The 15385-nt window shown below is 50.3% G+C and overlaps 1 protein-coding gene across 2 annotated transcripts in view; it reads left to right on the top strand.

Moving 5' to 3' along the window:
• igdcc4 (immunoglobulin superfamily, DCC subclass, member 4) overlaps positions 1-15385 on the top strand; it is an 86808-nt gene that overhangs the window by 37705 nt on the left and 33718 nt on the right. Inside the window, exons 2-8 of one of the 2 annotated variants that reach the window (XM_064977374.1) lie at positions 191-511; positions 3942-4083; positions 8230-8363; positions 12848-12985; positions 13563-13715; positions 13905-14315; positions 14603-14767. In XM_064977374.1, coding sequence (XP_064833446.1) covers positions 191-511; positions 3942-4083; positions 8230-8363; positions 12848-12985; positions 13563-13715; positions 13905-14315; positions 14603-14767 — 1464 coding nt within the window. The remainder of the gene's footprint in view (positions 1-190; positions 512-3941; positions 4084-8229; positions 8364-12847; positions 12986-13562; positions 13716-13904; positions 14316-14602; positions 14768-15385) is intronic. The other variant, XM_064977382.1, reaches the window with a different exon arrangement.

The raw sequence follows: 15385 nt of genomic DNA, 5'->3' as shown, positions 1-15385 counted from the left end.
TATGCAGTTGTGTTGCATGTTTACTAGCAATTTGACATTTCCTGGTTTCGCCCCTTCATTCCTTCTCTCCCTCCTCCATTTCTCATGCTAACCTGTCTCCCCATGCACACTAATCTCAGACCACTCATGTCAGTCAGGATTTGGAGTCTAACTTTCTCGCTCCCCCTTCTCTCCCCCTTTCCCCCTCCAGAGAAGCCTGTGACGGTGGAGCTGAGCTGTGGCGCGGGGCCTGTCCTCGTGGTGCTGGAGCCGGGACAGCCCCTGCTGCTGGACTGTCACCTGGGGGCCACGCCCCTGGCCACGCCCCTCAACGTCACCTGGCTGCAGGATGGGCTCCCCGTGCTGGAGGGGGAGGGGAACTCCCTCAGGACCCTTGCCAACGGATCACTGCTGGTGCTGCCCACCTCTGTGGATGGTCGGACACCTCAAGGGGTGGAGGGGGGCTACAGCTGTGTGAGCGCCGGCCCCTTTGGAGCCCTGACCAGCCGCACCATTGCCGTTCACCTGGCCAGTGAGTACTACTATTTCTCAGACAAGGCGGGGCTGTGCCCGCTCAACTCCACCAGGGTCAGACTCATATGGAATGGCATGATGGTCTGGTGTCCCAACATAGGAGCACAGCCATTTTCCTCAGGGGGATTTCCATACTTGGTCCTCCTCTGTCTCAGGCAAGAGATTGATCGTGTGGCTGGTCGGCCACACCGGGGGTGTCCTGGGAACAGGTTGGCGCCACACCAGTGGTGTCCTGGGAACAGGTAGGCGCCACACCGGTGGTGTCCTGGGAACAGGTAGGCGCCACACCTTGGGTGTCCTGGGAACAGGTTGGCGCCACACCAGTGGTGTCCTGGGAACAGGTAGGCGCCACACCGGTGGTGTCCTGGGAACAGGTAGGCTCCACACAGGTGGTGTCCTGGGAACAGGTAGGCGCCACACTGGTGGTGTCCTGGGAACAGGTAGGCTCCACACCGGTGGTGCCCTGGGAACAGGAAGGCTCCACACCGGTGGTGTCCTGGGAACAGGTAGGCTCCACACAGGTGGTGTCCTGGGAACAGGTAGGCTCCACACAGGTGGTGTCCTGGGAACAGGTAGGCTCCACACCGGTGTTATCCTGGGAACAGGTAGGCGCCACACCGGTGGTGTCCTGGGAACAGGTAGGCTCCACACCGGTGGTGCCCTGGGAACAGGAAGGCTCCACACCGGTGGTGTCCTGGGAACAGGTAGGCTCCACACAGGTGGTGTCCTGGGAACAGGTAGGCGCCACACAGGTGGTGTCCTGGGAACAGGAAGGCTCCACACCGGTGGTGTCCTGGGAACAGGTAGGCTCCACACAGGTGGTGTCCTGGGAACAGGTAGGCTCCACACCGGTGGTGTCCTGGGAACAGGTAGGCTCCACGCCGGTGGTGTCCTGGGAACAGGTAGGCTCCACACCGGTGGTGCCCTGGGAACAGGTAGGCTCCACACCGGTGGTGTCCTGGGAACAGGAAGGCTCCACACCGGTGGTGTCCTGGGAACAGGAAGGCTCCACACCCGTGGTGTCCTGGGAACAGGTAAGCTCCACACTTAACCCACGGGGGTTAAGGACAGAGGGGGAAATGGGGAGAGTGAGAGAGGGGTGAAGAGTAGGATGGAGAGAGAGGGAGTGAGAGAGATAGAAGTTAGCAAGAAATACGGTTTATCCCCCCTCTCCTCTCCCCTCCCTCTCTCCCCTCCCCTCTCCGGTGGTGTCCTGGGAACAGGAAGGCTCCACACCGGTCTCCTCTCCCCTCCCCTCCCTCTCTCCCACCTCCCCCCCCTGGGGAGAGGGAGAGAGGTGAAGAGTAGGATGGAGAGAGAGGGAGTGAGAGAGATAGGGAAGTTAGCTCTCTCCCTCCTCCCTCTCCTCCTCCCCCTCTCTCCTCTCTCTCCCTCTCTCCTCCCCCCCTCTCCTCTCATCTCTCCTCTCTCCCTCTCCTCTCTCCTCTCCCCCCCTCCCTCTCTCTCCTCCCCTCTCTCCTCTCTCCCTCTCCCTCCCTCTCTCCCTCTCCCTCTCTCTCTCCCCTCCCTCTCCTCTCTCCTCTCCCCTCCCTCTCTCATCTCCCGTCACACTCTCCTCCCATAGAACTGCATTCATTATCCTCTGTAAAAGTGGCAGTCTTTATTCAGTCATTAGCTTTGTGTAGAATGGGACTGTATCCTCTGTGGAGGTTCCTCCTTTTGTCAGCTGTCACATGCCTATTTATGAGAATGCCTTGTTTGGGGGGAATGAGGGGGGAATGAGGTAGGGAGGTGATGACTGAGAGGGATGAAGGGAGGGAGGTGACTGAGGAGTTAGGATTGGTGAAAAGAGAAGGAAGTAGGAAGGTAGGGGAGGATACGTTGGGTAGGAAGGGGAGATGGGATATTTGGGTGGGAGGTAACTGAGGAGTTTGGGATGGTGAAGGCAGAGGCTGTTCTGGGAGAGAGACTAATAAGTGTGTCCTTCAGAAGGTGTCTGTGGAGGGAGCTGGTAAATGTAATGTGCTGTAGACTACTACTGCTGTGAGATGGATGGGCTGCTGGAGACAAGCAGTGCCAAGGGCCTGCATGCAATGGGCCTCAACGAGCACACTGACATTAAGCAGAGAGACCAGAGGCCCATGTCTGTCTGTCTGTCTTTCTGTCTGTCTCATGTCTTTACCACCACCAATTAGGAGGCAGAACACCACGTGATAATTGTGTGACAGTCCTTCGTCTTTAATACTCTAAACATGTTTGATGTGCATGGCTGTTCTGAATGCTCCTTTCATGTGACTTCGTCCAAAAAGCGAGTGAGTCAGTTAAAGGGGGGGGGGGGGTAAATCGCGGTAGAGGAGGAGGGGAGGAGAGGAGTTGGTGGACATGCCGACAGACAGAGAACAGGGAAGCCATGTGTTGTGGTCAGAGAGTACAAGGGGAGGGGAAGAAAGTTGCAATCTGATCGCTGAGGGGCCAAAGAATGGGGCAAAGACAGAAAGAGAGGGGGAATAGAGAGGACAGGAGAGAGAAAGAGAGGGGAGGCACAGAGAGAACATGAACAGACAGAGAAGGGAGAGACTAAAAATAAATGTGCTATGGATTGAACTCATATAGAGCACAAGACATGCTAACAGATTTACAGATACAGTAATCTACTTCATCTGGTCCATTCACTCAGTAAGTTAACCATTATCCCAGTTGGCCACAAGAGTTACAAGTGCTAGCTTACTTTACACTATTGGATGACCTGTTATCTATCTAGCTGCTCTGTGGAGCTCTGCTCTGTGTGCTCATTGAGAAACTTTGCTCCGTGTGTGTGTGTGTGTGTGTGTGTGTGTGTGTGTGTGTGTGTGTGTGTGTGTGTGTGTGTGTGTGTGTGTGTGTGTGTGTGTGTGTGTGTGTACAGCATCTAGTTTATGCAATGACAGGTGCTGAGCTTATTTGTGCTGTTAGTCAGCTAATAATATGTGGCTTTCTGAAGAACTTTGCCATGTGAGAATCAGCTCAGAGGTAGTTGTGACAGATTTATGTTTGGTCGCTAGGTAGGATTAGCCCTTATATGTGTTATGAAGCATGGCTTACGCGTCACATTTTCTAATCAGTTCAAAATGTATTTTTAATGTATGTCTTGGGATTTTACAGTCCAATGGAGAAATTAGGAACAACTTCAGGATGTAAGGATGTGACTTTTTCCTCAAGTGCTTTATGTATGGGTTTATGTCTAGTCTGTCACAGCGGTTTGGTGAGAATACAATTTGAAGGTAATCTTGGATTGGTCTGTTCAGTTCAGGGGCCCCCTTAGCCCTATAAGACTCAGCTCAAGGACTCACTGCTGCCCCCTGCTGTTAACTACAGTTATCACGTTTGGGCTACAGACTAGCTGACTGCATCTCTCTCGGTGTCTCTTTCTCTCTCTTTCTCTCTCTTGCTGTCTCTCTATCTCCCTCACCTTTCTCCCTCACTCCCAGCGCTGTCTCGTTTCCATCAGGACCCAGAGGCCCAGGTGGTGCCCCTTGGGGGTGCTTCCCGCTTTGAGTGCCAGATAGACGGAGTGCCCACTCCAAGGATAACCTGGGAGAGGGACCAGGAACCCATCCCCAGCCAGCCTAGGTGAGACGCGCACACACACACACACACACACGCACATTCTCACACACACGCTCATTCTCACACACACACACACACACGCACGCACACATACACACACACACACACGCAAACGCACACACACACACACAGCCGGACAGCAGAGACTGGATCTGTTCTAAGGTCCATGCTGCCACTGATCATGTGAGGGCTGTGCTCCCTCCACCATTCTACTTCATTGCATAATGGCAGTCAGGGAATAACCTGAGCATTTGGTAGGAAGTTCAATTAAATGAGTACATGTTGGTCTTTTTCAGTAGTGCAGAGTTCAGAGATAAGGGATGGACACAGATCTGTTGGTTTCCTCTCTGTCTGTCAGCCAGAGGCTGAAGGTCAGGGCCACAAAGTGCAGCCTGGTCACTTTCTCTCTTCTGTTTGTTCTACTCCCAAAAACCCTCCTACATCTCCCTTTCACATGGCTACAGGCTGAGGCCAGTCCAGTAACTGGGAACTGATGTGCTTTGAATCGAATTGGGTAGAAAGATGCACATAATCTACTGCACATGACTCCGCTCCCTCCCTTCTCCTCCCTGGCCTTTCCTCTCTCCTCGCTCTCGCTCCCTTCTCCTCCCTGGCCTTTCCTCTCTCCTCGCTCTCCCTCCCTTCTCCTCCCTGGCCTTTCCTCTCTCCTCGCTCTCGCTCCCTTCTCCTCCCTGGCCTTTCCTCTCTCCTCGCTCTCGCTCCCTTCTCCTCCCTGGCCTTTCCTCTCTCCTCGCTCTCCCTCCCTTCTCCTCCCTGGCCTTTCCTCTCTCCTCGCTCTCCCTCCCTTCTCCTCCCTGGCCTTTCCTCTCTCCTCGCTCTCCCTCCCTTCTCCTCCCTCACGGGAGAGATTTGGCCCTCTTTAAATTAAGTTACACTTTTTTTCCACCTGCTCTGTCCTTACCAATCATAGAAAGACTGGCAGCTGTTTGTTAGTAATTTAGATGCATATCGCACACACTCGGCATGTGCACACACACACACACACACTTATGCGGTATACAGTATACAGTGAGTTACTGTTCATGGCTTGCCTCGGAGTGATCATGTGCCGAGTTGATGGCCTGTATATGTTTGCCCTTCAAAGGTCATGGCCCACATACGGCTGTTCACATGACGACTTGTTTAAATGTGTGTCTCATGTTGAATGGCCAGGAAATGGCCAGCTTTTCTTCATTAACATGGTTAAACATTACTATAACGTTCCAGGACCCTTGCTGCTGACCACCCTTGACCATACAGAGTGGACAAGGGCATCAGAGGAGCGGAAAGGGGGGGGGGGCAGGAACAGTGTGCTAACAACACTCTGTGTATTGACATTCAGGGCTGAACAGCGGAGAATCATGTAGCGTTACTGATAGAAACCCCCGATTTAATGCCGCCTCGTCTGCCTGAAAACTCAAATGCACACACTCTCACAGCCGAGCAGTGGCCACACACACACACACACACACACACACGCACACACACACACACTCTCACTAGTCACCAGAAACGGTCCCACTCTCATGCTCATTTACCCAAGCACTTAACACTATTGACGTTTCTGCCTCAGCTCTGCTGTTGGCTATACATTTGTGCAAAATGCAAAATGGAACTGATGGGGAACTGATGTGCTTTGAATCGAATTGGGTAGAAAGATGCACATAATCTACTGCACATGACTCCGCACCCTCCCTTCTCCTCCCTGGCCTTTCCTCTCTCCTCGCTCTCGCTCCCTTCTCCTCCCTGGCCTTTCCTCTCTCCTCGCTCTCGCTCCCTTCTCCTCCCTGGCCTTTCCTCTCTCCTCGCTCTCCCTCCCTTCTCCTCCCTGGCCTTTCCTCTCTCCTCGCTCTCCCTCCCTTCTCCTCCCTGGCCTTTCCTCTCTCCTCGCTCTCCCTCGCTTCTCCTCGCTCTCCCTCGCTTCTCCTCCCTGGCCTTTCCTCTCTCCTCGCTCTCCCTCCCTTCTCCTCCCTGGCCTTTCCTCTCTCCTCGCTCTCCCTCCCTTCTCCTCCCTGGCCTTTCCTCTCTCCTCGCTCTCCCTCCCTTCTCCTCCCTGGCCTTTCCTCTCTCCCTCGCTCTCCCTCCCTTCTCCTCCCTGGCCTTTCCTCTCTCCTCGCTCTCCCTCCCTTCTCCTCCCTGGCCTTTCCTCTCTCCTCGCTCTCCCTCGCTTCTCCTCCCTGGCCTTTCCTCTCTCCTCGCTCTCCCTCCCTTCTCCTCCCTGGCCTTTCCTCTCTCCTCGCTCTCCCTCCCTTCTCCTCCCTGGCCTTTCCTCTCTCCTCGCTCTCCCTCCCTTCTCCTCCCTGGCCTTTCCTCTCTCCTCGCTCTCGCTCCTTCTCCTCCCTGGCCTTTCCTCTCTCCTCGCTCTCCCTCCCTTCTCCTCCCTGGCCTTTCCTCTCTCCTCGCTCTCCCTCCCTTCTCCTCCCTGGCCTTTCCTCTCTCCTCGCTCTCCCTCCCTTCTCCTCCCTGGCCTTTCCTCTCTCCTCGCTCTCCCTCCCTTCTCCTCCCTGGCCTTTCCTCTCTCCTCGCTCTCCCTCCCTTCTCCTCTCTGGCCTTTCCTCTCTCCTCGCTCTCGCTCCCTTCGTCTCCCTCACGGGAGAGATTTTGCCCTTTTTAAATGAAGTTACACTTTTTTTCCACCTGCTCTGTCCTTACCAATTATAGAAAGACTGGCAGCTGTTTGTTAGTAATTTAGATGCATATCGCACACACTCGGCATGTGCACACACACACACACACACACATACTTATGTGGTATACAGTATACAGTGAGTTACTGTTCATGGCTTGCGGAAAGGGGGGGGGGGCAGGAACAGTGTGCTAACAACACTCTGTGTATTGACATTCAGGGCTGAACAGCGGAGAATCATGTAGCGTTACTGATAGAAACCCCCGATTTAATGCCGCCTCGTCTGCCTGAAAACTCAAATGCACACACTCTCACAGCCGAGCAGTGGCCACACACACACACACACACACACACACACACACACACACACACACACACTCTCACTAGTCACCAGAAACGGTCCCACTCTCATGCTCATTTACCCAAGCACTTAACACTATTGACGTTTCTGCCTCAGCTCTGCTGTTGGCTATACATTTGTGCCTGCCTGACATTATTAGAGGCATCTGGCTCAAAAACAGTCTATCCCTGTGTGACCCATAGGTCAATGCTGAACCAAATGCTGAACCAAGCTGCACAGTGCTGTGATGTTGTTGTGCTGACACAAAGTGGTACTAATGGGCAGCAGTAGAGATGAGACCCTGACCAGAGACCAGTGTTGTGTGCAGTCCCTCTGTTGCACAGATGAGCTCTCTGTCTGTCTGTCAGGGCATTACTAGTCCATCATCATAGAGTTAAAAGGCTGTGGAATAGGAGTTGAATAGTGGAAAGCCCAGGCCTCAGGCTTGGAGGAACCATCCGGGTTTGTGTGTGTGTGTGTGTGTGTGTGTGTGTGTGTGTGTGTGTGTGTGTGTGTGTGTGTGTGTGTGTGTGTGTGTGTGTGTGTGTGTGTGTGTGTGTGTGTGTGTGTGTGTGTGTGTGTGTGTGTGTGTGGAACCTGACCTGTCTTCCATGGCAGCAGAGGGGCAAGGAGGGAGGGAGGGAGGGAAGAGGAAGAGGAGCTGGTGGGTGAAAGAGAGATAAATATTGACAAGAGTCGGCACAACCAGCAGCCATGGCTGCTTCTAAATGCTGTTTTGCAATGCACAATCTCTCTGACCTAGATTGAGAGCTCATTGTTCTCTTCCATCTATCAGTAAAGATTTCTAAATAATTATTTCTTTCTCTTCTTTTTCTCCCCTGTTTACATATTCTTTGTCATTAGGAATACAATGTATTTAGTGTCATTTCTTTCTTCTTCCTTTCCTTTCTTTTTTTTTTCTTTTTTCCTTTCTTACTTTTATTTGAGATTCCATATTTGTGGACGGCGTTATGCTAAATAGCTGTTAGATATAAGGAGAGTGTAGCCTAATGGCCGTCACTGGAGACCTACTCCTGCAGTTCTGTATGGTGGTAATGAGCGTGTACACAGTTGGAGATTACCAGTGAGTTATTATATCTCACTAAGCACTAGTTCTTGCACTCTCCCCCTTCCACACACTCTCTCTCCTTCCCACCCTCTCTCCCTTTCCCTCTGTCTCCAGGTTCATCTCTCTCCCTAACGGTGTGCTCCAGATCTTGGGGGCGGTTAAGGAGGATGGGGGTGCGTACCGCTGTGTGGCCTCCAACTTTGCCCGGAAACGCTTCAGCCAGGATGCCATCCTCACTGTCACTACGGGTATGTTATGCTCTCAGTCTCTCTCAGTCTCTCTCTGTCTCTCTCTGTCTCTCTCAGTCTCTCTCAGTCTCTCTCTGTCTCTCTCTCTGTCTCTCTCTCTCTCTCAGTCTCTCTCTGTCTCTCTCTGTCTCTCTCAGTCTCTCTCTCTCTCTCTGTCTCTCTCAGTCTCTCTCTGTCTCTCTCAGTCTCTCTCAGTCTCTCTCTGTCTCTCTCTCTGTCTCTCTCAGTCTCTCTCAGTCTCTCTCTCTCAGTCTCTCTCAGTCTCTCTCAGTCTCTCTCAGTCTCTCTCAGTCTCTCTCTGTCTCTCTCTGTCTCTCTCTCTGTCTCTCTCAGTCTCTCTCAGTCTCTCTCTGTCTCTCTGTCTCTCTCAGTCTCTCTCAGTCTCTCTCTCAGTCTCTCTCAGTCTCTCTCTGTCTCTCTGTCTCTCTCAGTCTCTCTCTGTCTCTCTCTCTTTCTCTCTCTCTGATGACGTCTGTAGCCAAGTGATCCCTTTGGATGTGCTTGACCCCCTCTGTCTGGGTGTGTTCTTTAAATAGCCTATTTAGTGGATGGCTTCCTGCTTATATGTATTTCCTGGAACTGGAATGAGAGGGGTAAAGAGACAGAGACGGCTCCAGACCTATGGTCTCGTGTCTGATATCAGCAGGCTGTGAGCAGCATACACAGCCTCGCTCTGCTCTCCTCACCCACGTCTCTTCCCTTCTGACAAAAGGTGCATTACTGATGGAGATCAATCCTGGCCTTCAATTGGTTCCATCAAACTTTAGTGTCTGTGAAAGGCCTATGTCTAGATCTGCTTCTATGTGAGCGTTGGCATGCAAACAGAGAGAGAGACCGTCTGAGCATCAGAAACATGTCCGAGTCTTTATACCTATTGGCCCTATTGAGCTTGTTGCCTGGACACAAGACTGAACTGTGTGGGAATGTCTGCATCCTGTGGAACAGCGAGGGAAACAGAGATGAATCACCTCTCTGCACCCTGCAGCATGTCCACACACACACTCACAGACAGGCACACACTATAAGGGCACAGGGCGAAACCCAGATGCAGACATGGGAGGCGGGTGGTTCGAGTCTCTGATATTTATTATTATTATTATTATTATTATTATTGTGTTTATTTATTATCTAAGAGGCAGGTAAGAGAATGGTCGTGGACAGGCAAAAGATCATAACAATGTCAGAGACCAGGAGGTACAGAGTGGCAGGCAGGCTCGAGGTCAGGGTGGGCAGTATGGTCAGGCATGCTGGTTCAGAGTCAAGGCAGGCAAGGGTCAAAACCACGAGGACTAGCAAAAGAGAGATAAGAAAAAAAAAGCAGGCACATGGAAAACCACACTGGTTGGCTTGACAAGACAAGACAAGCTGGCAACAGACAAACAGGGAACACCGGAATAAATAGTAAAGGGGAAAACGGGTGACACCTGGAGGTGGGAGGAGACAATCACAAAGACAGGTGAAACAGATCAGGGCATGACACGCACATTCACAAATAGACTTTGCATTATGTTGATGACTCAATACTCCTTGACACATTTACTGTATACCTTCTTTCTCTCCCACAAACACACAGATGAGTACACAAACACCACACACTTTCTCACACACACACACACACGCACACACACGCACACACACACACACACACACACACACACACACACACACACACACACACACACACACACACACACACACACACACACACACACACACACACACACACACACACCCACACAAACACTACACATATTTCACACATGCACACACACACCACTCTCACAGTCACACAGACAGCCTGAGCAGGTGAAGAAATTACAGCATTCCTGCCTTTTTCACACCTCCCAATATCCAACAGACTGTGTGAAGTGATGCTAGCTTACAGTAGCAGGTATTTGGTGTGACACAAAGCCCTGCTGCCTTAGAAACCTGAAGGTCAGAGAAGAAAGCACTCCCAGACTTTTTGAGGCGTTACGTTAAACATGTAAAATCTAATGCCATTACATCTCTAGCTTTCACTTTGGAAGAGGTTTGTGAATGGAATACCTGAACACCAATGTCATCTTCCTGACAGAATACTGCTGAGCACATCAACTCCACTTATTCAATTGTACATTACGTCTATACCTTTATATACTGAACCAAAATATAAACGCAACATGCAACAATTTCAACGATTTTACTGAGTTACAGTTCATATCAGGAAATCAGTCAATTGAAAGAAATGTATTAGGCTCTAATCTATGGGCCTTACATGACTGGGCAGCCATCAACTGGGCAGCCATCTACTGGGCAGCCATCTACTGGGCAGCCATCTACTGGGCAGCCATCTACTGGGCAGCCATCTACTGGGGAGCCAGGCCCAGCCGATCAGAATGAGTTTGTCCCCACAAACGGGCTTTATTACAGACAGAAATACTACTCAGCCCCCCCCCCCCACCACCACCCCTCATCAGACGATCATGCAGATGGAGAAGCCTCATATGGAGGTCCTGAGCTTGCGTGGTTACATGTGGTTTGCGGTTGTGAGGCCCGGACATTTTTGCAGTCAGCATGCCTATTGCTCCCTCAAAGAATCTGTGGCATTGTGTGACAAAACTCCACATTTTAAAGTGGCCTTTTATTTTCCACAGCACAAGGTGCACCTGTGTAGTGATCATGCTGTTTATCTTGGCAAAGGATACATTTTCACTAACAGGGACGTAAACCAATTTGTGCACCAAATTTGAGCGAAATAAGCTATTTGTGCGTATGGAAAATATCAGGTATTTTCAGATCATGAAACATGGGACTAACGCTTTGCTTTTATATTTTTTGTTTAGTGTACTTTCTCTCTCTCTCATCCACGCATACACATGCATGTGCGCATGCAAAGCACACACACACGCACACACACTCTGAGCACAGAACTTATACAAAACCCTATTAAGGCACATCCTGCAATCCTGGGAGAACTCGACTGGCCCATTTAAAACCTTAAGCCCTCATGCATAACCAAGTAGTGCTGTATGTATGCTCAATGATTAATTTATAATGTGCTTACAGTATCCCAGGACCCTGCTGGAGCTCATTATCATAATGTAGGCTCTGAGCAGAGAGACAGGCAGAGCAGGCCCCGGCCCAAGCAGTGTGATGGGCCTCCCCTCCTACCATAATCACCCCTAGAGCCACTCACACAGAGCCACTAAAAATAAGGGCCTCATCTGCTCTGCTAATGCACTCTTCTACTCCTCCAAGAAAATGATGGAGATTTATTTAGTCATATAGTTTGGCAGAATTACACCACCATGCTCTCAGAGCAAGGCCCTCACTGCCTCTCCTCCATTATCTGACTCCCCTCTCCCTCAGATGCCCTCTGTCTCTCTCTCTCTCTGTCAATCCGTCTACAATAAGTGACTCCAAAGATGTTTAGCATACATAATATAGAGCCTTCTGCTCCTCTCTTAAGCCCATTGGGGCAGCTAGCTAGCCTGGTTGTGCAGCATTCATTCTGTTTTAACCAGGCTAGTAGCTAGCTCTGTCTCCTCCACTCATCTTCCTAAACGGTGTTGCCAACGATTTTTCAGTGAGAATCTCTATTGGCTCCTTGATTTGTCGCTAGAAGTCGCTAGATGACATTTTGCATTGCCACGACTACGTCACAGTACCAATTGGCCTTGCTGCGGCACAGCTGCGGTCCTCCGATGTCGTGTTTTTGGCCCCTCTCCTGCCGCAAACCCTCTTCCCTTGTGCTTCTCTGCCTGTGTGTGCACCGTTGCTGTGATTTTTGTTACACGGACAGCATCTCCCATTCTCGTTTGTGGCAGAATTGTGTGGGGAAAGTCACTAAATGCTATCAAAACCATAGAAACTCTCAGGAGCCAAAACTCCCCAAAGGCAGCCTGAAAAGTTGCTGAATTTGTCGCTAAACTCTTTTACCAATATAAGTCACTGACGGGGTCTGAAAACTTGATAAATATAGCGACAAAGTCACTAAATTGGAAACACTGATCCTAACTAACCGAGAGGGCCAAGCTTTAATCACTGTGGGCCCAAGGGGAAACTAGACTGTTGTCAGGAGATCTTTCCTCACCTATTGAGAGCTGCTGTGATGTCATAGTGATGGAGAGGACAGGACAGGACTGGTGGTGCTTTCAAAACAACTGGGAACCAGAGGAAACATGGTCAAATCATGACATCAGTGATCTGAGTTCTAGAAAGATGCCAGAGTTTCCAGCTTGGAATTCCGAGTTGGATGACCATTCCCAGTTGTCTTGAGTTGCGTGTTCAGAGTTGTTACACTGAATCCTGACAAGGGCCCCAGCATTGTCTTACATCAGATAGCACCACGACCCTGCCTAAACTGAGTTCATCGGTAGGTCATTTGTGACATGCCGCGTTAGAATGACGGTGTCTGATATAAGTCATTGAGGGTTGGAGTTGGTTGTAAGGCAGCTGTTGATTCCTGTGTCTGTGTTGTGTCTGTGTTGTGTCTGTGTGCCCAGGTCCTGGCCCTGCCCAAAGTGAGGTAGTGATTGTGGCACCTCCTCAAAATGCCACAGTGGTGCAAGGGCGTCCAGCAGTGATGGAGTGCATGGCCCAGGGGGGGCAGCCCAAACCCCTGGTGTCCTGGAGCAGACAGGGTAAGACTCTCTCTCAATCCCTCCCGAGTGGTGCAGCGGTCTAAGGCATTGCATCTCAGTGCAAGAGGCATCACTACAGTCCCTGGTTCAAATCCAGGCTGTATCAGATACGGCCCTGATTGGGAGTCCCTTAGGGTGGTGCAGAATTGGCCCAGGTTTGGCCGGGGTAGGCCGTAGTTGTAAATAAGAATTTGTTCTTAACTAACTTGCCTAGTTAAATGAAAGAATAGACTCAATACCAATGTCACAACGAGAGCCTGGCCAATACTTTGGTACTAAGCTCCTGTGTTATTCCTGTAATATCATCTTTATTGTGTTTCATATTTCTGCCTTTGCTGACAAAACTCCCGTCATCACAGAGGTCTTACAGTGCCACCTAGTGGCTGGATATGCTAACTATACTTTTCTGTGATTGACGTTCAACTGCCAAACTGAGCTGCCTTGAAATGGCAGTGCCTAGTGTTGTGTGCATGAAACTACTGTTTTTAAATGCTTTAGTTTGGTCTTTTCTGATATTTTTTTCTTTGAAATCTCTTGTCTCTTCTCTGTTCCTTTCTGCTCTTTCTCCTGGACACAGACGGGAAGCCCATCGCCACCGACGTGGTTGTCCTGGAAACCAACCTGGTGATCCCCAACACACGGCGTTACCATGCAGGCGTCTACGTCTGCCGTGCCAACAAACCCAAGACCCGTGAGTTTGTCATCGCTGCGGCTGAACTGCATGTGCCAGGTAAGAGGAAGAATATGTGAGTGTGAGAATGTGGTATAGATTGCATGTTTGGCTTCGATCTTAGATTTCTGATTTGTATTCTTGGCTTTTATCTTAGTTCTCTGGTCCTCTAGTAAATTGTAATATATATGCTGCTGTGAAGGATTTTTTTCCTTAGAAGGATGTGTTTCTCTATCCGCATTTTCCCAGCCCCACCAGTGATCCTCCAGCCCCCAGAGACGGTGTCTCTCTCTCGGGGAAACACAGCCAGGTTTGTGTGTAACAGCTCTGGGGAGCCTCCCCCGGCGCTGCACTGGCTGAAGAATGGCAAGCCGGTCAAGTCTAACGGACGGGTGAAGACCCAGAGCCCTGGGGTGCTGCTCATCAACCAGCTGGGCCTGGATGACGCAGGGTACTACCAATGCATCGCTGACAACGCTCTGGGGACGGCCTGCGCCACAGCCAAGTTGTCTGTCATTGTGCGAGAGGGTCTACCCAGCCCGCCACACCAGCTCTCTGCCACGCCCCAATCAAGCACCACCGCCCTCCTCACCTGGGAACGGCCCGAACACAATAGTGACCAGATTATAGGCTTCTCTGTGCACTACCAGCCCACTTCAGGTGTGTGTGTGTGTGTGTGTGTGTGTGTGTGTGTGTGTGTGTGTGTGTGTGTGTGTGTGTGTGTGTGTGTGTGTGTGTGTGTGTGTGTGTGTGTGTGTGTGTGTGTGTGTGTGTGTGTGGCCTGTACGTATAACGTCTGCACAAGGATGCTAACTCGTTTCAAGTGTATAGGCATTAACATACATAGGTGCCTGGTTCCTTGATAGCATGGTAGAGAAGGACACTGTCAGGTCAGGCTGAGTGTGTCCTGTGCTCCAGGTAAAACACTGGGCTTGTGTGGTCCACAGGCTCTGATCACATGGAATACCAGTTTGCTGTGAACAACGACACCACAGAGTACCATGTGAAGGAGCTACTGCCACACACAGCCTATACCTTCTACGTGGTGGCCTACTCCCCCATGGGAGCCAGCCGCCCGTCACGGCCCGTCACCGTGGAGATGCTGGAGGACGGTGAGTAGACCAAAGACCTCACTTCTCAAAGGAAAACAACAGAGACACAGTTAGATCTAATGCATCCACATGACAGCCTGCATGAGTCATCATACACTTGAGAGTAAAAAGAACGTATGACACGGTCAATTGTAATACAACCTTTATTATACGTGAGTAACACACCTAAGTAGATATTGTTGCCCGTCAACTAGCTACGTGATTCTACTTTGTTGCTAGGAGATAATGTAATGAATAAATTGGTATAGTAGCCTGCAGAATAGTATGGTTGATGTATGGATACTAAGAGTGTCCTGTACCTGATCTGACATGCCAGACATGACCCTCCAGAGAATATGATCGGCTACTTAAGTCACCAGACACTAGATCCAGGGTTATCTGTACTAGAGGTTGACCGATTATGATTTTTCAACGCCGATACAGATTATTGGAGGACCATAAAAGCCGATACTGATTAATCAGCCGATTTTTTTATTTATTTATTTATTTGTATTAATGACAATTACAACAATACTGAATGAACACTATTATTTTAACTTAATATAATACATTAATAAAATCAATTTAGCCTCAAGTAAATAATGAAAAATGTTCAATTTGGTTTAAATAATGCAAAAA

The sequence above is a fragment of the Oncorhynchus masou genome, chromosome 1, assembly GCF_036934945.1.
Source record: "Oncorhynchus masou masou isolate Uvic2021 chromosome 1, UVic_Omas_1.1, whole genome shotgun sequence".
Lineage (NCBI taxonomy): Eukaryota > Metazoa > Chordata > Actinopteri > Salmoniformes > Salmonidae > Oncorhynchus > Oncorhynchus masou.
This window is presented reverse-complemented; position numbering and strand designations above follow the sequence as displayed.